Source organism: Balaenoptera musculus, chromosome 13, assembly GCF_009873245.2.
Source record: "Balaenoptera musculus isolate JJ_BM4_2016_0621 chromosome 13, mBalMus1.pri.v3, whole genome shotgun sequence".
Classification (NCBI taxonomy): Eukaryota; Metazoa; Chordata; class Mammalia; order Artiodactyla; family Balaenopteridae; genus Balaenoptera; species Balaenoptera musculus.
This window is the reverse complement of record NC_045797.1, coordinates 6,235,561-6,260,615: the sequence shown is the minus strand read 5'-3', so window position 1 is coordinate 6,260,615 and position 25,055 is coordinate 6,235,561. Positions and strand designations below refer to the sequence as shown.

Sequence of the window (25,055 nt, the reverse complement as noted above, 5' to 3'; positions counted from 1 at the left end):
GAAGCGGGTGACTCCACTGCCATGAAGACACTAACTGATTTGTCTTTGAAGACAGGGAGATGGCAGAGGGCGTCTACACCGTTCACCTCCTGCAGTTTGCTTTTTTTTTAAGAACCATTTACCCACACTTTCTTTGAGTTTTCCTCATTCCCTGGGTCCTCTGTCTGCCCCCGGAGGCTGCCTGAGCCCCCCCAGGCGGGGCCCAGAGCCTCCGAGGGCCGGAGGGGGGTGGGACGGGGGGGCGAGAGGGGGCCGCCCCGCTCCCCCGGCCGGCCCTGCCCTCGCATCATTAGTTCATCGCCGGGGAAGAACCGTGTCGCTGAGCTGACCTACTTTTCCTGTTTGCCCACAGCAGGCTAAGCCTGTTTAGCATTGTCCGGAGGGGCCGGGCAGAGCAAGGAGCTTTCCGAGTCGTACAGATGGCAGTCTTCGGAGGGAACGTGATTTAATCTGGTTGCCCTGTTTTCCATTAGTCTAACGGGTTACAACCCGGGGCCCGAGGTGACCCAGGGACACCATCCAAGCACAGGGGCGGCCTCCCCGCCAGGGCGCCTGCGTTACGGTGAATGATTGCTGGAACCGCAGGCCCGGGCTTCTCTCCAAACTTTAAAAACAGATTCCTAAATGGAAGCTCTCCCACCGGGCATCTTCTCTGCGGGAATCTGCACTGAGCCCGGAATGTCTGCTGAGACGCAGAGGGTGGGCACCGTGCTGGCCTTGGAGGAGGTTACCATCCAGTCGGGTTGGAGGGTGGACAGCTAAGGCCAACGTGGCAGAAACAGATGAATGTTATAATGAGGCGGGAATGGCGGAGGTGGGGCAGGGGGTAGGACCCAGACCTTGGATGGCGTGGGGAGGGCTGGAGGGATGAAGAGGGTGGTGATGGCGGTGGAAGCAGGAGAATGTCACGGCAGTGCAGATGTTGGGGGGCATGGATGGGGGACGACATGATGGGGTGGGAGTAGCTGAAGTCACAAAGGCAGCTCGTCGCTGAGGGCTTTGGTTGCCGTGCTTGGGGATTCAGGTGTGTCCTGGAAGCCGAGGGGTGCGTACCAGTAAGTGCACGTGCTACACACACTTTTATTCTTTTTTTTTAAACTTCAGTTTGTTGAGCTATACTTGGTTTACAATGTTGTGTTAAGTTCTACTGTACAGCAAGGTGATTCAGTTACACATATACATACATTCTTTTCCATTATGGTTTATCACAGGATATTGAATAGAGTTCCCTGTGCTCTACAGTAGGACCTTGTTGTTTATCCATTCTGTATATAACTGTTTGTATCTGCTAACCCCAAACTCCCCCTGCATCCCTCCCCTAACCCCCTCCCACTTGGCAACCACAAGTCTGTTCTCTATGTCTATGACTCTGTTTCTGTTTTGTAGAGAAGTTCACCTGTGTCATATTTTAGATTTCACATATAAGTGATATCATATGGTATGTCTTTCTCTTTCTGACTTACTTCACTTAGTATGATCATCTCTAGGTCCATCCATGTTGCTGCAAATGGCAGTATTTCATTCTTTTTTATGGCTGAGTAGTATTCCATTGTGTGTGTGTGTGTGTGTGTCTGTGTATGTATGTATGTATGTGTGTATGTACCACATCTTTATCCATTCATCTGTTGTTGATGGACATCTAGGTTGTTTCCATGTCTTAGCCATTGTAAATAGTGCTGCAGTGAACTTTGGGTTGCATGTATCTTTTCGAATTAGAGTTTTTTTACGGATATATGCCCAGGACTGGGATTGCTGGATCAGATGGTAACTCTATTTTTAGTTTTTTAAGGAACCTTCATACTGTTCTCCATAGTGGCTGCACCAACTTACATTCCCACCAACAGTGTAGGAGGGTTCCCTTTTCTCCACACCCTCTCCAGCATTTGCTATTTGTAGATTTTTTAATGATGGCCGTTCTGACTGGTACACACACTTTTATTCTTAGCTGGATGTCTCTGCATTGCTGCTTGTGGGCACAGGATAATGTTCGTTAGAGCAGGGAACAAGCATAGGATGAGATAGTCATGACTGAATAAGCTGCCATGGGAAAACAGAAGCTGAGCTTTACCTGTAGTTTATTTCACTAAGTCACGTGTTGTGTGCCCAGCACGTGCCTCCTGGAAGGTGTTCTGGGCCTGCACTTTCTCAGCCCTGGCTGAGCGTCTTGATGAGGGGTCATGTCTTGCACACTCCCTGACATCCTGAAGCCTCCACCCGGGCTTCAGAGCTGGCGTAGGAGGGGTGTCGGGCTGGTGGGCGAATTGTGCATTGATTGGGGTCACATCAGGAGATGTTTGTAGGAGGAGAGAGCTCAGTCTCTTTTTAAAAAGAAAATATACCCTTCTCGCTCCCCTTGGAGTTTCTGCAGTGCTGTCCAGGGGTGGATGTGAGTGAGGAGAGAGGTCTTCTAAGATCTCTTTAACTTACACCATGAATATCTGAAGGTACAAAATGGGGAAACTGGACATTTCCAGTCCTGCCGGGTTGACCTTTAAAGGTGTGAAAACCAGACATTTCTGGACCTGCTGATGCTCTGCTTGCTTGATGAACAGGACTGGGTCTCAGTCGGTGGCTTTCTTTCTGCCCGTGGCCGGGTCTTCCTGGTAGAGATGCTTCAAGTCCCCTCTCCCGGGGGAGGGTGCTGGGGGCTTCCTGCCCTACGTGCTGTTTGCGTCTGTTCTGTATCTCATCTCCCCTTTGTGTCCGGAGGGCAGGCCTTTTTCAGACTTTGTGCGAAAGGTCTGCGAGTGTTTCTTGAGGAGAAAGGCCAGCTTCCAGGACATTTAGGGCCCACCTGCGACCCCCCGTCCTGCAGACCCCGGTGTGCATTTGACAGTGGCAGCCAGGGATGGAGAGACAGAGTACAGGATGCTGCTGGGAAGCCCCAGGGAGACTCGGGCCACTGATGTCCTTACCGTGGGGATGCTTTGAGGGCAGGCGTCCGGTGGGAGAGGGGACAACACTATTCTTGTTGTAAATTGTCCCCGACCCAAAGCCCATGGCGCATCCCAAAATGTGACTCTGGTTCTGGGGCCTTTGATGGGTCCTTAGTCTCATGAATGCGGTCGTTCACTGGGGGGTGGTACCCCCTCCCTCATCAGGGTCTGCTTCCCGCTGGGTGGGGCTGGGCCCCTCTCTGAGGCCCCTGGGGATAGCACGTTGAGAGCGACAGTGACCTGGAGCAGAGACACCAGTCTGCACAAGGAGCCCATCTCTTTTTTTCAGCACAGATAGGTCCGGGAATCAGTCACCACGGCCGATTTCCCAACGATGGGCTCCAGATCAACCCAGACTCTCATGTCATGTGAGGAGGTGTGTCCAGGCCGCTTGGGTGGACCTTCCAGCCTCACCCCACCCCGGGCAGCACCCGCTTCCCCCAGGAGAACTGAACTCAGCTGAATTGTATGTAGAGAGTGGACAGAAGGAGTGTAGGACGATCTAACTTCATGGGTACCTGTGAAAAGCAAGCATGGAAAGTTGCGGTAGAGTTGGAAGCATTAGGAAGAGCGTTCTGTGGGGCCCCTGCAGCCCCTGAGCTCTGAGCAGAGGTGGTAGGCTGGAGCTCCCTGGGTTTGCGGGGAAGGCCGTGCTCTCTGTTTAAACTGTAAAGAAAAGAAGTGATTGCAATGATGGGAGAAGAGGGAAGGCAATGCTTGGTACCAACCAGGTGTGCAGCAGTAGGTAAGTTACCTGCAACTCTGAAGATGCTGACCTGCTGTCATTCCAAAGTCATGGCTTCTGCTCAGTGCACCATGGAAAGGAGGCGGTTCACCTTTCTTGCCCAGCCCACCCTCTACTAAGTGCTTTACCCAGATGAGGTGTCCTGTTGGGTTCTCAGGAGGACGGCGGAAAGTGGGGATCATCCCCCATTTACACATGAGCTCATCATTCCCCAGGCTCTGTCTGGACCACCACACTGAGTGAAGGAAAGAGGCAAGAGGACACACAAACCTAGATCTCATTAGCTTCCAAACTAATTTTGCTGCGTCCCACAGTTAGCAGCTACAGAAGCATCCCACATTTTTATTAAATGTTATTTGAAGCTCTGATATTAAACCACAGACTCCAAAGCCTGGGTGTCCAAAACAAACATGACTTCTCATCTCAAGGACATCTTCTTTTTCTCGTGCTCTCTTTGCAAACTTGAGCCCATTAGGATGAGCGCTCCCACGCCCAAAGGAGCGTTAGGACCAATGGTTAGGTGGCCGGAGATGCCGGGCTGCAGCAGCGTCTTATGGATTCATTTTGGTTTGTCTGTGGCAGCTGAACGGTGGCTTCCAACAAAGGCTCGCACTGACTCAGTTCCGAGTATGACTCATAAATCTCCTTTTCCCCCTCGTGCTGATTTTTATAGGCGTCTGTTGTCCACGTCCTGACCACGCACTGTCACCCATCAGATTCTCTAGTTGACTCGGTTTACACTGTGCAGTCTAAATTCTTTAGAAAGGGGCCACTAAAAGGAATCGTCGGTGATTGGAACATAAGTTCCAAAGGTTGCAAGAATCACATGTCATGGTAGATGACCCGTCGATCAAGATATGGTAACGATTTCTATTTTGGAAATTCTTTGCTGACCGAACGATGTCATTGCAAATTTACTTAATACCAAATTTCTAACTTTCTCCTTCCATTCCTTCATTGCTTATGTCACTGTTTCCCTGAGTAATGAATCATCAGACCCTTGGAAAAAGGAAAGCATGAAGGGGGCATCGTGATCATAACAGGCAGATAAAGCCTCAGCCTTGACCTTGGAGATGCTTGTGGGATAATTCTCATAGGGTCACGGAAGTTTGCTGAGTGAGGGTCTTTCTTTGGTTTCTCCTGGGAGTCTGGCTCTGTGAGGCCCCAGCCAGCTGGGGGGGGAGGGGGAAGGGGGGAGGCTTTGGTAAAGCTTCGGTGAAGGATGGACCCGTCCACCTTGACTTTCCCAATTTGCAGAATGTGAGAGATCATGCTGAGAATTCCCCAGCTGGAGGGGAATTGGGGTTGCAGGAGCGGGCAGCTCTCAGGTTGGCACTGTCCATTTCCTTTAGAAGAACTATTATTTTTCCCTGTGAATGAATCATTGCAATCAAAATGATGTGCCCTGGAGAGGAAGAATTAAAATGTGGAAGTTATTTCCTAGCCTCCCCCAAAGGACAAAGGGAGACAAGTCAGCACTGTAGCTCATCAGTGACTGTATTTCAAAGCCTTTTTATTTCTTAAATATAATGAGGAAAAATCATTATCGAGCTCCCACGTGGGAGATCCAGATGTTAATCCAAAGCGACATGAGGTGCCTTCACCAGGGGCAGGCTGGGAGGACAGAAGGCACACTCGCTCTTGACAATAAATAAGCCCCAGCCGACTGGGGAGATATCTGCATGGCGGTGCCCCTTTGGGTTTCCATTTGCTCTTGTTTGCAGTATTTTTTCTTTTTCATGATCGAAAGTCACCAGGTTTGGTCGGTACGGTGAGGAGGAATATTCGGATTTTCCAGCTACCTTAGGGTCTGTGATTCAAACCATTTCTCCACCAATTTTAAAAGGTCATGATTTTAGTTTGAAAAAACATGGGCCTTGCAATGCAATAGGCTTAGGGTACTCATTTCAGGGGAAATTCATGATGATGTGGAGTGACCCACTGGGCCTCTTAAGGCTGTACAAAAAGTTCAAAATTAAAAAGACACTGAAGAGGAAGGCTGAGCACTGATGCTAGTGTCTTTCTGGCCCCCATCTTGTTTTTACAAATAAAGTTTTGTCGACACAGCCATACACGCTCGCTGACACACCATCTCTGGCTGCTTTCACACTATGATGGCAGAGTCGAGTGGTTACAGCAGAGACTGGATGGCCTGCATCTAAAATACTCAGCAGGTGGCCCTTTACAGAAGAGTGTTGCCAACCCCTGCTTTAGGAGCATGACATACCTTTCCATGTAGGTTGCATTAGCCTTCCCTGGAGCCCCAGGAGGGAGCTGCCAGCCCCCAGCGGGGTCCCTGTCCTCTGTAGGATGCATTGATCTCTTGTCTCCCTGCTGACACCCTGTGCTACCCAGGGCAGATGTGGCATGAGAAAACGGTCACACTGCCACTTGCTGGTCCCTGTTCAAGGGCCAGAGTTGTGATCCATGATGTAGTAGGTGCCTGTGAGAGAGAGCCCTTGGGGGCGGAAATTTCACTTAGGCAATGGGAATGTCATTTGCCGACCTCATTTGGGTCCTTCCATTCAATTAGGTCACTAGGTGCTCATCGAGGACGTCCTCGGTCATTTTCAACCTGTGTTTCTTTCACTCTCTCCTCTCCCTCCCTCCCTCCCATCCTCACAAGGACCAAGTTTCTATTATCACTGGATGCTGCAGGCAGCACCCCCTGGGCGTGTTTGTCTGTCTATCTTTCCACCATGCCTACACACACACGCACACACACACGCATGCAACGCACACACACACGCACGCACACGTGCGCGCGCACACACACACACACGCACACACACACACGTTTTCGAGGCTGACTAGCAGGCCGGAACAGGAACCCCACTCCGCCCGAAGACCTATTATAGGCTCAAGTACCAGTTTGCACTGCGCATTGTCACTAATGATATTGTGGTTAATAGTAGCTAAAATCTTCCCATGCCCCTTTTGCGCCGGGGTCAAATGAGTGAGGGACTCCGCAGCAGCCCTGCTGGCCGGCAGCCGTAGGTGGTCTCTGGAGGTGGGGCGGGAGCACGTGTCTGGTGCCTCTGCTGGAAAAGCTCCCCCCCCCCCAAAAAAAAACAGCCCTTTCTTCCCTGGTCAGGAGTGCCCCTCTGAAACCTGAGGTCTGTGCCACCCCGTTCACCCCATGGTGACCTTCTCATTGGGCAGAGAGTGTGTGCATTGAAATTTAAGGCAGACAAGGAGAACGGATGAGGCTGGACGCACCTGCCTCCACGGGGGCTCAGGACCACAGAGGGCATACAGAGGTTAGGGTGGTTACACAGGGCGGAAGTGGGGTGAACGGGGCCCTCTGTGCTGTAGGGGGCACCCTGGCCCTCCTTGCACATGTGCACCCTGACACTTACGCCGCACGTGCTCTCTGCCTGGTGACCTCATGAAGTTCAAGGGATTTGCTTCAGGTCAAATGGAACAAGTGGGTCGGAACTGAAATTGAAATCGGGCTGCCTCTGAGGTCAGAAGCCCACACATCCCGAGCAGGCAGTGGGTCAGGTCAGCTCGAGGAGATGCAGTCCAGGGTGGGCTCTATCCGCAGAGCCGGGGGTCCCTGGGCAGCTCAGGGACCAGTTCTTAAGGAGAGGAGACTATGGCCCATTCCACCCACAGAATGGATGGAGAGGAAACGAGATGATGCTTTTCCGGCACGCAGCGGCGGCCGAGGGTTGGTGACGGAGCCATTGGCTTCTCCCAAAGGCGCTGCTCCAAGTGGATTTTCCCTTTAGTCAATAGCTCCTGCGCACATGGCAATTTTTGTTTTAATTTTTGGTCATCAGCACGTCACTGTACCTTCACATGTCCCTCGTAAGTACTGCTACCCTGGATTAACCGTGATCATTGAGGGGCTTGTGGGAGTCGGTATTAGTCCATATTGTGGGAGTCAGACAGGGGTTTGGTCCTGGCTGTGTCCCCCTCTCTTCCTCCCTCCCTCCCTTCTCTCCTTCATTCCTCATATGTTTATTGAGCACCTGATACGGGTAAGGAGCTGGGCTAGACATCGTGGCCTGGGTAACGGGTAAAGACGCCTTGTACCTCATCCTTGCCATCCAAATGGGGAACCGGATGTTGAGTGTCTGCCAGGCTCGTGCTGGTACTGTCATACGTGCCGACTTAATTAAGCTCATTTAAAAGTCACGGCTGTCCTCGGAGGTAGGTCTCCATCAATCCCCTGATCCAAACCTGCAGTGCCTTCCCATCTCACTCAGAGCCAAGGCCAGACTCCATCCAATCTCCCTGGTGTCTCCCCCTTGCTAACCCCCTCCACCACGCTGGCCTCTTGGCTGTTTCTGGCTCTTGTTGCTGTCTCTACACTCACGCCCTCTCTTCTCTCAGGCTATGGCTCACATATCACCTTATCAGTGAGGTCTGTGGTGCTCCTAAAGCACCGGACCATGGCCCCAGCCCCCCAGAGCACTCCCTGTTCCCCCAGGTTCTCCTTTATCTTTCTCCACACCACTTATAACCAATGACAAGCCATATGTTTACTTACTTAAGTGCTTGTGGCTTGCCCTCACCGCCTGCCTGCCCCCTACCATCTAAGCGCCATGGGAGCAGGGGCGTTGCCCAGGGTCTCAGGGAAAATCTATTGAATCATAGAACATCGCATGTGGATGTCATCTTAGTGCTTCGGTGACTACACCTCGGTGTCTCTTCACAGAAAGACAATCCCAGGAAACATCACAGCAGGCATTTTTATAGAAATTGACAGTGTCAATTCTAAAAGTTACTTGGAAATGCAAAGACCTAAAATAGCCAAGAATCTTGAGAAAGAAGAACAAAGTTGGAAGGCTCACACTCCATTGATGTCAAGAATTCCTACAAAACTCCAGGAGTTAAGAGAGTGTGGTTCTGGCATAGAAACAGACAAATACAAGATGGCGCAGGATCAGGAAACATAAGACAACTTTACTTAAACAGCAGATTAGTTACGTTTTCAAATAAAATGCTCAGTGTGTTTCCAGGGGAAGTACCTCTAAGTTTAAACATAGGTCCAACTGTTAATCTGATCAAAGTTCAATAATTATATATCAAAGTCTCAAAACACAGGGAAAATCGTGCATTTTGTGTACTTTTTTTGAGACTAATAATTGGACCTACCATCTTCAGTTTAGAGATTCTTCATCTGAAAACAGGATCCTTGGAAGTTGAAGAAAAACACATTGTACATATTATGTGTAAATGTAACTACAGTACGATTTGAAGATAAGTTTATTGCTACTTCAGCAGGTGACTACGGTCAACTTAACAGTGATACAGCCTCTTAATACCCTTGAGATGATGTGATAAGAATGGTACTTTAGGACTTCCCTGGCGGTCCAGTGGTTAAGACTCCGTGCTTCCAATGCAGGGGGTGTAGGTTTGATCGCTGGTCAGGGAACTAAGATCCCACATGGCACGCGGCCAAAAAAGAAAAAAAAAAAGACTGATACTTTACCTCTGTGGGCTTTCTCCTAAAAACCCATCTGCCCAATCTGGGAAAAACATCAGACAAACCCAAATCGAGGGACAATCTACAAGTATTCCTCAAAATGGTCAAGGTCATAAAAAACAAGGAAAGTCTGAGAAACTGTCATAGCCAAGAGGAGCCTAAAGAGACATGACAGCTAGATGGAGTGTGGTTTCCTGGATGGGATACTGGGACAGAGCAAGGACATTAGATAAAAACTAAGAAAATATAAATGAAGTGTGGACTTTACTTAATAATAACATATCAGTATCAGTATTGTTTCATTAATTGTGACAAATACACCATAGTAGTGTAAGGTATTTATAACAGGGGAGACTGGGTGCAGGATATGTGGGAACTCTCAATATAGTCTTTGCATTTTCTATAAATCTAAAATTGTTCTAAAAAATAAAGTTTATTTTAATAAATAAGTTTAGGGAATTCCCTGGCAGTCCAGTGGTTAGGACTCCGTGCTCTCACTGCCGAGGGCCCAGGTTCAATCCTTGGCTGGGGAACTAAGATTGCACAAGCTGTGCGGCGTGGCAAAAAAAAAAAAAAAAAAAAAAAAAGTCAATTGTAGTTCAATATACTAGCAATGAATACCCCAAAAATGAAATTAAGAAAAAAATTGTATTTAAAAAAAATAAGTTTATCCTATGTGTCTGAACTTTAAGGACACCCTATAGATAAATAGAACTGAACAGAGATTCTGTAAATACACACGCATATAGGATCACACAAGATACTTGACAAAGTGACAATGCAATTGGGAAAGAAATATCTTTTCAATAAATGATCCTGGAACAAGTGAGTGTACAGATGGGGGAGAAAAAGGTGATCCTTGACCACTATCTTACACCACACATAAAATTTAATTTGCAATGGAATGTAAATCAATGTAAAAGCTAAAATGATAAAGCTTCTAGAAGAAAACGTAGGATAATTCTTCATGACACCGAGGTGGCAAAGACTTCTTAGGACACAAAAAAAAAAAATGTATAAATTTATCAAAATTAAAAACCGTTCATCAAAAGACATCATCAAGAAAGTTAAAAGACCAGCCACAGGCTGGGAGAAAATGTTCACAATACATATATCTGGCAAAGTACTTATATCCAAAAGAGAGAAGCTTCTACAGATTAGTATGATGAAGATAAACAGCCCAATTTCTTTAAAAAAGAAGAAGAAAAAGAAAGAAAAGTGGGCAAAACACTTGAACAGACACATCACAAAAGAAGCTGTCTAGACAGCAAATAAGTCCATGAAAAGATGCTCAACATCATTAATCATCAGGGAGATGCAAAGTCAAATCCCGATGAGATCCCAAAACATACCTACTAGGATGACTAAAATTAGGAAGACATACCAAGTGTTGGGTGAGAATGTGGGGCCTCTGGAACTCTCGTGTGCTCCTGGTGCAAATATAAAATTGTACAGACACTTTGGGAAACAGTTGGGCAGTTTCTAATATAGTAAGCATATGGCTATACTGTGATCCAGCAGGTACACTCTTAGTTGTGTATACCCAAAAGAATGAGTGCTTATTTCCACCAAAACACTTGGATTTAACTTATCCTGGTGATGTTAATTTTGACCCCGGGTGAAGGTGGTGTCTGCCAATCTTCTCTACTTATAAAGTTACTATTTTTCTTTTATAATTAATAAATATCTTGAGGGAGATACTTTGAACTATGCAAATAACCTGATTCTCCTCAAACTTTTGCCCATTAATTTCAGCATCCATCAGTGGATTTTGCCTGCAACAGTTATTACTTTGATGTACTGATGGTGATCTTCAATTTCCCTTCTTCCTTCTACATTTATTAATTGAAATTCTTCTGTAAGGGAAACCTGTCCCCTCCTCCATTTGTTTATTCATTTAATTATTTATTTGTACCAATGATCTCATGAATATTTAGTTTATTCTCTGGATTACAATCTATCATTACAGATTTTGTTGTTCCAATAGTTCCAGGCTCTCTTTTCCTCAGCCTCTCATCATTCTCATTGGTTATTATTTCTTGAGTGGTTAGTTAGTAGATGCAGATGCCTATACTTGAAATTTTGGGAGACGTTACAAGGTGTAAAAAGACTCCAAATAGTTTGTGTTCCAGAAAAAGGCAAGAAACCCAGAACTGAAAGAGCCCCCAAGAAATGAAATGTACTGGGTGTGCTGGGTCACCTCCCTGTGCCCCTCTCCCCGTCCCCACCGTTCTGTCTGCCCTGGAGGCTCCCCTGTGAGGATGTCATAAGTAGCCTCCCTCTCTGTCTTCTGGGTGGTGTGGCCAACAGGAGACACAAGTGGGAGATTGGGGAGGGCGGACAAGGAGGTGAGATATTTATCCCCTCGGCTCCCTTCTTACAAGGTTTCTTCAGGCTGACTGCATCCCTCCACCAAATGCCACCTCTCCTATATGACACACACCTTCCAGGTCCAGGTAACCATTTCCCTCTTGTCCCTTGATGCATAGAGGTGTCAACAGCTCTGCTGACACCAACCCTAGGTACCTGCACCATCTCTCCTGGTTTCCCTAGCCACCCCACCTCCACACACCTTTATAAACAGCCTCCTTGCAATTAAGTCCTGTTTCCTGTTGGGACCGTGACGAAGAAACCCCTAAATGTCTAGCCCATCTAGGCTGTGTGGGTTATCTGGAGTAAAAATACTAGAGCTTTCCACCATTGTTCACTTTGGGGGTTAATCATATCAACAGTTATTTTCTCAGCTCTAAACAAAATCTCCTTTGCCTTCATTTCAGCTCATTTTCTCTTCCCTGGCCTTCTGTGGTCATTAAAAAACAAAAAACAAAAAACTGCTGCTCAAAATCCTTTTTAATTGGAAATTCTTTTTAAAAAAATTTTTGTTGAAATATGGTTGATTTATAATGTTGTGTTAGCTTCAGTTATACAGTAAAGTGATTCAGATATATAGATATATATAGATATATGTATTCTTCTTTTACGTTCTCTTCCATTATAGTTATTACAAGACATTGAGTATAGTTCCCTGTGCTATACAGTAGGTCCTTGTTGGTTATCTATTTCATATATAGTAATGTGTATATTTTAATCCCAAACTCCTAATTTATTCCTCTCCCCTCCTCTCTTAATTGGAAGCTCTTTATACAATTGAGAAAAGTCACTGTCACCCCTTAAACTTCTCTATTGTTCTTTTAACCCAACCTCACAGGACTACTTTTCTTCCCCTTTTCCCTCTTTCTTGTGTGCTTTGGGCCCCTCCAGCTCCTCCACATCATGAATTAAAAGAGTGACTCAAAGATACAAGGGGGGAGGGACCCCCATGTTCCTCATAATAGTCAAAAGGTGGAAGCAACCCAGGGTCCATCAACAGAGGATGGATAAACAAAAGGTGGTCCATACATACAGTGGAATATGATTCAGCCTTAGAAAGGAAGGAAGTTCTGACACATGCCAAGACACGATGAACCTTGGGGCATTATGCTAAATGACACAAATCCATTACAAAAGGACAAATCCTGTATAACTCCACCTATATGAGGGCCCTAGAGTCATCAGAATTGTAGAGACAGAAAGTAGAATGGTGGTCATCAGGGGTTGGATGAAGGAAAGTGGGGAGTCAGTGTTTAATGGGGACAGAGTTTCAGTTTTGCAAGATAAAAAGAGCTCTGGAGATGGATGATGGTGATGGTTGCACAACAGTATGAATGTACTTAATGCTACTGAGCTGTAGAGTTAAAAACGGTAAATTTTATGTTATGTGTACATTACCGCAATTGTTTTTTTTATGTGCACTTAACTTTTTTAATTTTTAATTTAATTTTTATTTTATATTGGAGTATAGTTTATTTAAAATGTTGTTAGTTTTAGGTGTACAACAAAGTGAATCAGTTATACATATACATATATCCATTCTTTTTCAGATTCTTTTCCCATATAGGTTATTACAGAATATTGAGTAGAGTTCCTTGTGCTATGTTGTAGGGCCTTGTTGTTTATCTGTTTTATGTATAGTAGTGTGCATATGTTAATCCCAAACTCCTAATTTATCCCTCCCCCCAACCTTTCCACTTTGGTAACCATAAGTTTGTTTTTGAAGTCTGCGAGTCTATTTCTGTTTTGTAAATAAGTTCATTTGTATCATTTTTTGAGATTCCACATATAAGTGATATCATATGATATTTGTTTTTCTCTGTCTGACTGACTTCACTTAGTATGATAATCTCTAGGTCCATCCATATTGCTGCAAATGGCATCATTTCATTCTTTTTTATGGCTGAGTAGTACTCCATTGTATATATGTACCACATCTTCTTTATCCATTCCTCTGTTGATGGACATGAGGAAGGCATGGGAGACAACAGGTGTGACAAAACAGGACATTGATGTGAAGCTTCTGGGGCAGGTGCTCCTGGGGAGCACAACTCAGGTGTGTTCTCTTCCCTCAGGTGCAGTGGAGCAGAGTGACTTAGGGGTCAAGTGACAGGAATCGGGCAAGGAAATGGGGGAGGGATGGGAAAGAAGAGGAAGTGGGTGTAGAACATCAGGGCTTCATGGATTCAGGAAGTGTTTAAGAACAGAGAGAGAAGAATCAGTGCTGCCACAGTTGATACAGAGTAGCTATTAGTCATTTGTAGGTGTTTCTACAACGTTTCATGTATGACAAAGCAACCCCTGTCATCCAGACAGGATTCCAGATCCTCAGCAAAGCAGACCGAAGCCCACATCCTCCCGTAAACGTGCTCTGTCCAGGGGTACCTGGTAAGGGGCATGGCTTTTACCCTTTTGCCATGGCTGGATCCTGGCTCATGCCCTCAGCACACGGGCAACCACCACTTTCCATGGAGTGCAGACCTGGGGTAGCACATCATTAAATGAATGGACTGCATTTTTCATGTCTTAAAGCTTTGAACGGATTCCATCTGGAAAACATTAAGCAGATGCCTGTTTGCAGATATGCTAACCCCATTTTAATTATGACACAAGCCTCAACTGCTGAATGGCGTTTCTTGCGAATCTATCACTAAAATATGCCTGCTATTTACCGAATGGGGCTTATAAGTAAACAGGGGCTGTGACTGCAGAATTCCTTTTCCTCTTTGGCTCAGACTCATGCCTGGGCTCACAGCAGACCAAAAATCACAAAACAAAGTTATCTCAGAGAAAAGATTCATTTGTCCCATTAAAACTTTTTATCTAATGTTAACAATTTTTATGTATGGTTCTATTGGATTTGCTGTTCGGTTGAGAATTCTTACATTCATGTTCATGAATGAGATTGACCTATAATAATTCTTTCTGTTAATATCCTTGTCTACTTTTGTTATAAAATTCATACTGGCCTTTTCATAAAATGAGCTATTTTCATAAAAAAAAATTGTGATCAGGAACTTGGAATTTTGAGAGTAAAGCTTAGTGCATTTGCAAAGTGTCGATTCTGGAGTTCTGATGTCAGGCCCTCTGTTTAGAGACCGGAAGCGTGTGGGTCATGGTGACTCCATTTCTCTGTGGTCCCCACCCTTATCTCCATCACACTTCGCCTCCAGTTCCCCCAACTCGGGCCTCAGGGACACCCTGAAAGTCTTTCTGCATGGAGGGGCTGGAGGGGGAACCCCCCCAGACAGATGGGACTCTGGGAAACGTGTGAAGGAAGGGTAATCAGGGATGTGGCTGTGAGGGGTGAAGGACCACAGGCCTGCGTGTAGCGGAGGACGCCGGGTCAGTGGGCCCAAGAGCCTTTGAGCCAGCTGCCTGGGAGAGTAGAGGCCCAGGCGATGAGGTCTGGGGCTGTGAGAACATTCCTGGATTGTTACTTCATTTTTCACAACTGTGTACCTTGACTATCTAGGGGGTGTACGTGCCTAAAAGATAGGAGAGCGGTTCTACTCCTTTGGGGCCCCGATCCCTACAGGCTGCATAAGAGGAGTTTGTGTATTTAAATGAACAGATAAACAAAGAAATGCTCTCCTTTAGAACGTCACGGGCAGCTTGCAGGTTTGAAACAAACAGATGCTTTGTTGAGCTGGGTCTGGAAAGCAGTTGCCAAAGTGTGATCTAGGGACCCAGGGGGGTCCTTGAGGTCAAAACAGTTTTCCTAACGTTAACATATCATTTGCCTGTTTACTCTCTTGAGTATACAGTGGACTTTTCCCAAAGCTCTTGGAGCTCTGTTGATGACATCTCTCTGATGCTTAATGGAATATTGTATATTTAAGATTTCTCAGTTTTCACCCACATACACAAGAGGTCTTCAGAGCCCTCAGTCATTTTTGAGAGGGTGCAAAGAGTTGCTGGAACCAGAAAGTCTGAGAACCTGTGGATTAAGGCATGTGATTTAGATCAGACCAAAATGATGGCAGCCAGAAAGACCTGTGAGAAAGGTCGAGAATCAGAGAGTCATCATCTGTTCTCTTTTTTTTTTTTTTTTTGCAGGAAAAACTGCAGAGACAATCTAATGGATGAAGATGAGAAAGACAGGGCAAAGAGGTAAGAGGGGCGACTTCCCCGCCCCGGCAGTGTTGTGTGGTCCGCCGTCTGAGCGCTGCTCGTCCTCACTCTACAGCGGAAAGCACAGGCAGGCAGGCGGCTGGGGCACATGCCTTTCACTCCTTGAAATGCTGCATCGCTCTGCTCAAAAAATTCAAACCAGTTCCCTCAATTGTGTTCCTTACCCAGCAATTACTGATTGTCTGGGACTTGCCAAGTGGTTTACAGTTTTCACATGTCCATGTGGTGACCCTGTTGACCGGGGCCTCCTTTCAGAAGCCTCCAGTTACTGCATTTCCAGGATGGACGCTGCTTGGCAAGGCAGCCTGATTGCAGCCAGGCCAGCCTGGGTTTAAATCCTGGATGTGCTGTCAGGGAGCTGTTGGCCCTGGACAATAATTGGAATAATCATCGGCACGCACTGAACATGGAATAACCATCCCCACGGGGCTAAGCTCTTCCATATATGTTATCTCAGCTTCCTCGTCGGAAAATGGAGATATCACAGCAGCTTGGCGCTGTTGTCGGGTTGACCAGAAAGCCTAGCTTGGTCGCTGGCACATGAGTGCTGTTAGAACCATGTCTGTGCTTAATCCTTCACTGGACATTTATTGAACACCTACTGTGTATGAGGTGGAGTCATAAAGTAGATATTTTGTATTATTTTATTTTATTTTTATTTTTTTGGCCTCTCCGCGGGGCATGCGGGATCTTAGTTCCCCGACCAGGGATTGATCCCGTGCCCCCTGCATTGGAAGTGTGGAGTCTTAACCACTGGACCGCCAGGGAAGTCCCCCATAAAGTGGATATTTTTTTTTTTAATATTTATTTATTGATTGATTGATTACTATGTTGGGTCTTCGTTTCTGTGCTAGGGCTTCCTGTAGTTGTGGCAAGCGGGGGCTACTCTTCATCGCGATGCGCGGGCCTCTCACTGTCGTGGCCTCTCTTGTTGCAGAGCACAGGCTCCAGACGCGCAGGCTCAGTAGTTGTGGCTCACGGGCCCAGTTGCTCCGCGGCGTGTGGGATCCTCCCAGACCAGGGCTCGAACCCGCGTCCCCTGTATTGGCAGGCAGACTCTCAACCACTGCGCCACCAGGGAAGCCCACATAAAGTGGATATTTTGAAGGTAGAGGCCGGTCGGGTGTTATCTGTCTCGCATGATCAGACCGAGTTGGCAGTGACCACACCAGGCTCTGGGGAAATAAAGATGAATAAGAGGCGTGCCCATGAGGAGGACCCAGGTGCATGGTGGTGATGGGTAGGTGACCGCAGGTCATTAGGCTGCACGGTGACAGGCCCAGCGGTGGTGTCCTGTGGCGACACGGGATGTCCTGTCTCAGGAGGGCCTTCACTCAGGCCCGGAGGACTAGCCTCCTTCCTCCAAAAAGCTCTTTCCCCTCTGCTCCTGCCACTGCCTATGCCTGGCAGGTCCCTCCGCCCTCTGACAGCCTCTTAAACACCTACAGGGCTGAAGTGTTTACCCACCTCCCTTCACAGAGCCCACTACCTGGTTGTCACCTACAGAATCCTCCACTTTCGAATGACGGAGCCCTCAGAAGTCGCCCAGTTCAGCAGCCCCGGGGGTGTCTGTCCTTCCCCGTCACCTGGTGCGGGGGCAACCATGAGAACAATAAATCCCCAGCCACTCAGGCCTCTGAGACCTGAGTCTTCCCCTGTGGGGCACAGGGGAAGTGTGCATTGGTTGTTAATTTCACAAATATTTCCTTAAGCACATCAGGGAGCTGGGCAATGGCCAGAGGGGTAGGCAAACTCAGGTTGGTGTGGAGTGAGGGTTGTTCGAGCTGGAGGGCCGGCACTGGGGGTACATCATACTCTAAACCTCTACTTCTCCGTAGGTTTGCAAATGTTCCGTAATAACAAGGTAAACAAACAACAATACGAGGAACTCCCCGGATTATTCTGCACTTACAGGCACATCACTTGGCACTGGGGACCATGGCTCCCTTAGGCCACCACCTACAAGGGCTGTAAACTCCACGTGGGTCCCAAGCAACATGCAAATGAATAGATCAGACAGGACCAAACTGGAACGGAGTCCTTATGCCCTCTCTCCCGGGCAGGCTTCCAGCTCTCTGCTCTGGGGCATCTCGCCTCTTGGTTGCCTGCCAGGCCGCTGTGGAGACAGGGCAGGAGGCAGAGGCCTGGGCTGCACTCCTGGCTGGCCCTGTCCTACCTGATGGATTCCAACAAGCCCCTTCACCTCGCTAAGCCTCCACCTTCTCAGCTGCAACACGAGGGTCATCATTTCTGCCCTGCCCTCCTCTCGGGCTGTTTTGGGAACAGCCACAAAATACACCAAGAAGCTTTTTATTTTTTTAAGTATTAATCACTACCTGTATGTGAAGATGCAGGACATTTTCCGTTAACACATTTATAAGCTATTCCCAATAGCAATAATGAAAAGGTCAGTGGTGCTGGCCAGTGGTCACTGGGCGTGTCCTGTGTGCCCTGATAACTTTCGGGTGCACAGTACCAGGCTAAGTGCTTTTCTGTGCATTATCTCATATCACCTCCTCCACATTCCTTTGAGGTGTGTATCATCGTTATTCCCATTTTACAGATGAGGAAACTAAGGCCCAATAAGGTTAAGTAACTTGTCAAACACCCTAAAGCTCTAACAAGTAGCAGAAGTGGAAGATAAACACAGGCTTCCTAAACATTGGACTCTGTTCTTATTCTCCAGACCACACACATACCTCTTCACGTGAGAACTAATTCGGTCTCTCTGGCAGGTCCAGACCGTGTCCTGATGTGACTTTGAGTCCACAGGAGTTTGGCTTTTGCCATCATCATCTTTAATGTCACCCCCAGGCCCACAGTCTCGGCCCTGTCTTTTTACTGCACGGCTTACCTCAAAATCAAGAAGAGGTAAAATGCATGTTTAGGCTCTACCATACCCAGAGATCATCCAATACAGATATTCCAATAAAATCTTGGCTAAAAATTCTTAGAAATCCAATTGTATGCAGTTTCTTTCCGTTTATTCCCATCCCCATTTGCTTTGAGCCGTGGGCACCCATGCCACCAAATTGCCTATTTGGAAACCTCCCAGCACAGACACCCGTCAGTGAGGCAGCTGGTCCTCACTCCCCTCTTGTCCTCAGATGGGGAAACGGGTTTTATAATGTTTAGGAATACCCAGATCTCTTCGCCAGAAGAGCAGCAATAATGCAGTATTCTTTGTAACACTTGCGGGAAAAAAAAAACAAGGACAAAACAAACACACTCCTAAAATTGTATCACTTCCAAAGCCTCTAGCTATGTGGGTTTTATAGCAGCAACATGGGAGGCCCTTCCCCTAATCCCACCTGGAGGTCTGATATGAATTGTTTTCACTCGGTATTTTTGATGAGATTAGAAATGTTTAGCTTCAGATCAGATCTCTCCTTGTCTCCAGAAAACATGAGCTATATTAGGCAAGGTTTTCAAAGCTTTGGGGAATTCATGGTTTATTTGGATTGTTTGATCATGTATTCTAAACCAGGACACGGATCCACTTTCTGCTGTGAATTTCCATGTAAATCCAGTGAGTATTGAGTGCCCTATTGTGTGTACAGAGCTATGTGCTTTTTCTTTAGGGAAGATGTGAAAACATGGTCCTTGTACTCAGAAAAGGAACTGTTTGAGAGACATTTGGATCCCTAGATAATGAGGCACAGTTTACCAGTCATAAGCACATTTTTCTAATTCTTATGTGACACTGTTTGGCGGTGTGTGTGTGTGTGTGTGTGTGTGTGTGTGTGTGTGTGTGTCATCCAGGAAGTAGTGTGGTGTGGCAGGAAGTGCATGGGCTTAGAATCAGACAGTCCCAGCTTTGATTCTTGCCACTTTTACTTTCCGTCCTTAGACGAGCTAAAAAAACCTCTCCTAGCCTCAGTTTCCTACTCTGTAAAATGGGGGTGTTAATAGCAGCACCCTCTTCCTAGGGTTATTGCAGGAACTAAATGGAGCTCAGTATAAGACCCTAGCACAGTGCAGGGTACACAGTGCTAATAAGAAAAGCTAACACTTCCGGGGCACACACTGTGTGTCTGCAGCATCTTGCATGCATTAACTCTAAACCTCGACATAGGTTATTTTTAGTCCCATTTTACAGTGGAGAAACCGGAGGCTGAGGGCTCACACAGGCAGGCAGGGGCAGGCAGGGATTCCCATTCAGGCATCAGTTCCTAAAGTCTGGGCTCCTGACAACTTCTCATGACATGATTCACCCACGTGCCCAAGGGGTAGGAACAGAAAGCATTGGTAAGAATCATCACTTTCCAAAGAAAGCAAGCTTCTGTAACTTGGCAGTATTGTAAAATACAGCTCACTCCATTTCTTGATAGAACTGAATGCTAAGAAGAAAGTCTTTCATGTGAGCCTCCTTTAATCCAATATTAAATGGTCAGTTCATTGGTATTAATTAAAATTACAGTATCTCATCAGTGAAGGTCTATTTCCATAACCTCGTGCATTTTCACTGAGGGAGGGAGGATGGGTGGTGAGTTTAGAATTGTGCTGCCCCTTGCAGGACATTTGGTCCTGTCCAAAATGTCCATGAGACACTTGGTCCATAAGATATTTGGTCCACGCCAAAAGGCCCTTGAAATTTGGTCCTATCCAAAACATCCATGAACATATTTGGTCCATGCCAAATGGTTTTGGACAGGACCAAAATATCAAGGACCTTTTGGCATGGACCAGATGTCTCCCTGGAAGTTTTGGATAGGACCAAATTTCAAGGACATTTTGGCGTGGACCAAGCATCTTATGGACCAGATGTCTTATGGATGTTTTGGACAGGACCAAATGTTTGCTAACCATGTCGCCTTTTTTTTAAATCAATGTATAGTTGATTTCCAATGTTGTGTTAGTTTCAGGTGTACAGCAAGGTGATTCAGTTATACATACATATATATCCATAATACATACATATTTTTTTCAGATTTGTTTCCCGTTTTCAGATTCTTTTCCATTTTAGGTTATTACAAGATATTGAGTATAATTCCCTGTGCTATACAGTAGATCCTGTTGTTTATCTATTTTATGTATAGTAGTTTGTATGTGTTAATTCCAAATTCCTAGTTTATCCCTCCCCTTGCTTCCCCTTTGGTAAATATAAGTTTGTTTTCTGTCTGTGAGTCTGTTTCTGTTTTGTAAATAAGTTCATTTATATCATTTTTGAGATTCCACATATAAGTGATACCATATGGTGTTTGTCTTTCTCGTATGACTGACTTCACTTAGTGTGATAACCTCTAACCTTCATCCATGTTGCTGCAAACGATAAATTTTCATTTTTTTTTGTGGCCTTTCGTCAATAAGGATCAAGAGTGTCAGGCAAGAGTAGCTGCTTCTTGGAGTTCTCTACAGGGCGAGTGCTGGTTCTGAAACACAAGCTAGACCATTTTATTATTCTTTGACCCTAATCCTTAGTCTCAACACCAATGAAATGGTTCAGGCAAGAGGGAGGAGTTAAAACACAACAAATAAGAAGCTTATACATGCAGGTTTTTTAAAAAATTATTTATTTATTTTTAGCTGCGTTGGGTCTTCGTCGCTGTGCACGGGTTTTCTCTAGTTGCGGCGAGTGGGGTTTATTCTTCAGTGCAGTGCGCAGGTTTCTCATTGCGGTGGCTTCTCTTGTTGGGGAGCACGGGCTTCAGTAGTTGTGGCACACAGTCTCAGTAGTTGTGGCTCGTGGGCTCTAGAGTGCAGGCTCAGTAGTTGTGGCACACAAGCTTAGCTGCTCCACAGCATGTGGGATCTTCCTGGACCAGGGCTCGAACCCATGTCCCCTGGATTGGCAGGCGGATTCTTAACCACTGCGCCACCAGGTAAGTCCCTACATGCAATTTTGCAGAAGCAGGCATTGCAGAAAGAAAAGCTTCAGCACTGGGAGGCTGGTTGTTACTTCCGGTCCCTCCTGGGGGTGTTGGTTGCTGTGGACCAATGACAGCTGGCATTCCATCACCCTCGCATAAGGATTGGTTAACTAAGTATGTGAGCAAGTGGAAGATACAGAAGGGGATAACGTAGCATTACCCTGCCCTCCAAGAGCTTTTAGGCAGGTTGGGGGCATCCTCCAAACATAAAGGGGAAAGAACATACCCGAGGGGGTCTGTGTTTGGCAGAGTCGGGAAGATGATCAGAATTTGTGAGCTCTGCTTTCTCAGCCGGGTGTCCTTTCGTGGAGAGTAACTTGGTTAAGAGGAGAGACTGACCTCGTCGTTTCATTTCTCTGTTGTAAATTATGTAGGCGTAACAGGAAAGGCCGGCCTGCACCATGAAGGTTGTAGCCCACTTGGAGGACTTCTGCCCTGTGCACACTTGCCAATGTCCCTGTGTCAGGCTCAGTGCGGAGAGAAAAAGCCTGGCCCTGGGCAGTGCATGTAGCTGTTCCCGGCTGGAGCACATCTATCATGCTAATTTTGCTGTGTTTTTCTTTCTTAGGCTCCTGACCGGGTGTTATGTACATCATCATAAGCCCACACACAGGGAGAAGACGGCAGTCAAAAAATTTGAGGCTCCTTTCTGTCTGTTTTATTTGGTGATTAAGGCAGCAGCAGGCATTGCGAGAACATAGTGGTATCAGGACACACGATGCATTCCTATTACCCTGTAGTTTCCAGATGAGTGACTGCATTCAAAGCAAAGGGGAGGGTAGCAGTGTACTTGCAGGCAGAATGCTAATTCTTACTGTGGCCCAGTAAACAGAGACGGGAACGGCGCCGCCTTCTGTTTGGGGCTCTTGGCTTTCACCCTAGTGGGGTCCCTCGGTTGACAAGAAGACTTGTCAGAAGGAGAAATGTTTTCCTGGTAGGCCTAGAAACTTGGGACTGTCCCAGCTCAGGGAGACCTGACACCTTCCTGGGGGCATCTGAGGCAAAGGGCAATTTCCTAAACTCCCTTTCAATCATTTCAATAAATTTCACTTTTCTAATTTTTATTTTATATTGGAGTATAGTTGATTAACAATGTTCTGTTAGTTTCAGGTGTACAGCAAAGTGATTCAGTTATACATGTATCTACTCTTTTTTTTTTTTTTTTTGGCTGCAGTGGGTATTGGTTGCTGTGCGCGGCCTTTCTCTAGTTGTGGCGAGCGGGGATTATTCTTCGTTATGGTGCGCGGACTTCTCATTTCAGTGGCTTCTCTTGTTGCGGAGCACAGGCTCTAGGCACGCGGGCTTCAGTAGTTGTGGCATGCAGGCTCAGGAGTTGTGGCGCATGGGCTTAGTTGCTTCACGGCATATGGGATCTTCCCGGACCAGGGATTGAACCCATGTCCCCTGCACTGGCAGGCAGATTCTTAACCACTGTGCCACCAGGGAAGTCCTGTATCTACTCTTTTTCAAGTTCTTTTCCCATTTAGGTTATTACAGAATATTGAGCAGAGTTCTCTGTGCTATACAGTAGGTTAGGGTTGGTTATCTATTTTAAATATAGCAGTGTGTACATGTCAACCCCAAACTCCCAATCTATTTTTTTTGTCTGAATGCTTTATTTTTTTTTTAATTGGGGTATAATTGATTTACAATGTTGTTAGTTTCAGGTGTACAGCAAAGTGAATCTGTTATAAAAATACATATATCCACTCTTTTTTTAGATTCTTTTCCTATATAGGCCATTACAGAGTATTGAGTAGAGTTCCCTGTGCTATATAATAGGTCCTTATTAGTTATCTATTTCATATATATTAGTGTGTATGTATCAGTCCCAATCTTCCAGTTTATCCATCCCCCCCTTCCCTGCTTAACTCCCAGTAACCATAAGTTTGTTTTCTACATCTGTAACTCTGTTTTGGTTTTGTAGATAAGTTCATTTGTAGCCCTTTCTTAGATTCCACATATAAGCAGTATCATATAATATTTGTCTTTCTCTGTCCGACTTACTTCACTCAGTATGATAATCTCTAGGTCCATCCATGTTGCAGCAAATGGCATTATTTCGTTCTTTTCTATGGCTGTGTAATATTCCATTGTATATATGTACCACATCTTCTTTATCCATTCCTCTGTTGATGGACATTTAGGTTGCTTCCATGTCCTGGCTATTGTGAATAGTGCTGCAATGAACATTGGGGTACATGTATCTTTTCGAATTATGGTTTTCTCTGATAAATGCCCAGGAGTGGAATTGCTGGATCGTATAGTAGCTCTATTTTCAGTTTTTTAAGGAACCTCCATAGTGTTCTCCATAGTGGCTGCACCAGTTTACATTCCCACCAACAGTGTAGGAGGGTTCCCTTTTCTCCACACCCTCTCCAGCATTTATTGTTTGTAGACTTTTTGTTGATGGCCATTCTGACTGGTGTGAGGTTATACCTCATTGTAGTTTTGATTTGCATTTCTCTAATAATTAGTGATGTTGAGCATCTTTTCATGTGCTTTTTAACCATCGTCTTTGGAGAAATGTCTGTTTAGATCTTCTGCCCATTTTTTGATTGGGTTGTTTGTTTTTTTTGATATTGAGCTGCATGAGCTGTTTGTATATTTTGGAGATTAATCCCTTGTCAGTTGCTTCATTTGCAAATATTTTCTCCCGTTCTGAGGGTTTTCTTTTCATTTTGTTTATGGTTTCCTTCGCTGTGCAAAAGCTTTTAAGTTTAATTGGGTCCCATTTGTTTATTTTTGTTTTTATTTCATTATTCTAGGAGGTGGATTGAAAAAGATCTTGCTGCGACTTATGTCAGAGAGTATTCTCCCTATGTTTTCCTCTAAAAGTTTTATAGTATCGGCCTTACATTTAGGTCTTTAATCCATTTTGAGTTTATTTTTGTGTATGGTGTTAAGGTGTGTTCTAATTTCATTCTTTTACATGTAGCTGTCCAGTTTTCCCAGCACCACTTATTAAAGAGACTGTCTTTTCTCCATTGTATATTCTTGCCTCCTTTGTCATAGATTAGGTGACCATAGGTGTGTGGGTTTCTCCCAACCTATTTTAAATTGAAAAAGGATGCTCGGAACTCCACCATCTTGAAAATGCAGCCTTTCTTCAGAAAAGTCTAAACATTTCTCTTAGAATTTCGGTAACAAGTTCCTAAGGATTGTGCTCCCATGAAATCCTCCCCCCAGGTAAACATTAAGTAAGAATCACTAGGAAATGAGACCAGCTTCCCATTTAAGCCTCAACATTTTCTGATAACTCTAGTTAAGAGTCAAGATGTCCCCGTTACATCTCACAAAAGAACAGGCTCAGTGGAGCTCAGTTATGCCCCAAATGCTTAGTTGGGGCTGTGCAGTAGAAAACAGACTGAGTTGCCAGATTTTTCTGAGATGAGAGTGGCACCAGCCTGACCCATCTTGATCCCTGTGGGGTGACTTCCCCTCCCCACCCCCCATACAGATGACGTTCTCTCTCTCTTTTTTTTTCTTCTTCTGATGTTCTCTTCTTGAACCAAGTTGCTGAAGGCTCCTGGGCTCGGCGGTGCCCGCAAACCCCGCTGCCT

At 45.9% G+C, this 25,055-nt stretch overlaps 1 protein-coding gene across 11 annotated transcripts in view; it reads left to right on the top strand.

The window, feature by feature from the left end:
• NPAS2 (neuronal PAS domain protein 2) overlaps positions 1 to 25,055 on the top strand; it is a 191,373-nt gene that overhangs the window by 64,409 nt on the left and 101,909 nt on the right. For 9 of the 11 annotated variants that reach the window (XM_036873516.1, XM_036873515.1, XM_036873520.1 and 6 more), the window contains exon 2: positions 15,548 to 15,601. In XM_036873516.1, coding sequence (XP_036729411.1) covers positions 15,574 to 15,601 — 28 coding nt within the window. In that variant the 5' untranslated portion in view covers positions 15,548 to 15,573. Of the gene's footprint in view, positions 1 to 1,035; positions 1,056 to 15,547; positions 15,602 to 25,055 lie in introns of those variants that run through there. The other 2 variants (XM_036873519.1, XM_036873510.1) reach the window with 2 other exon arrangements.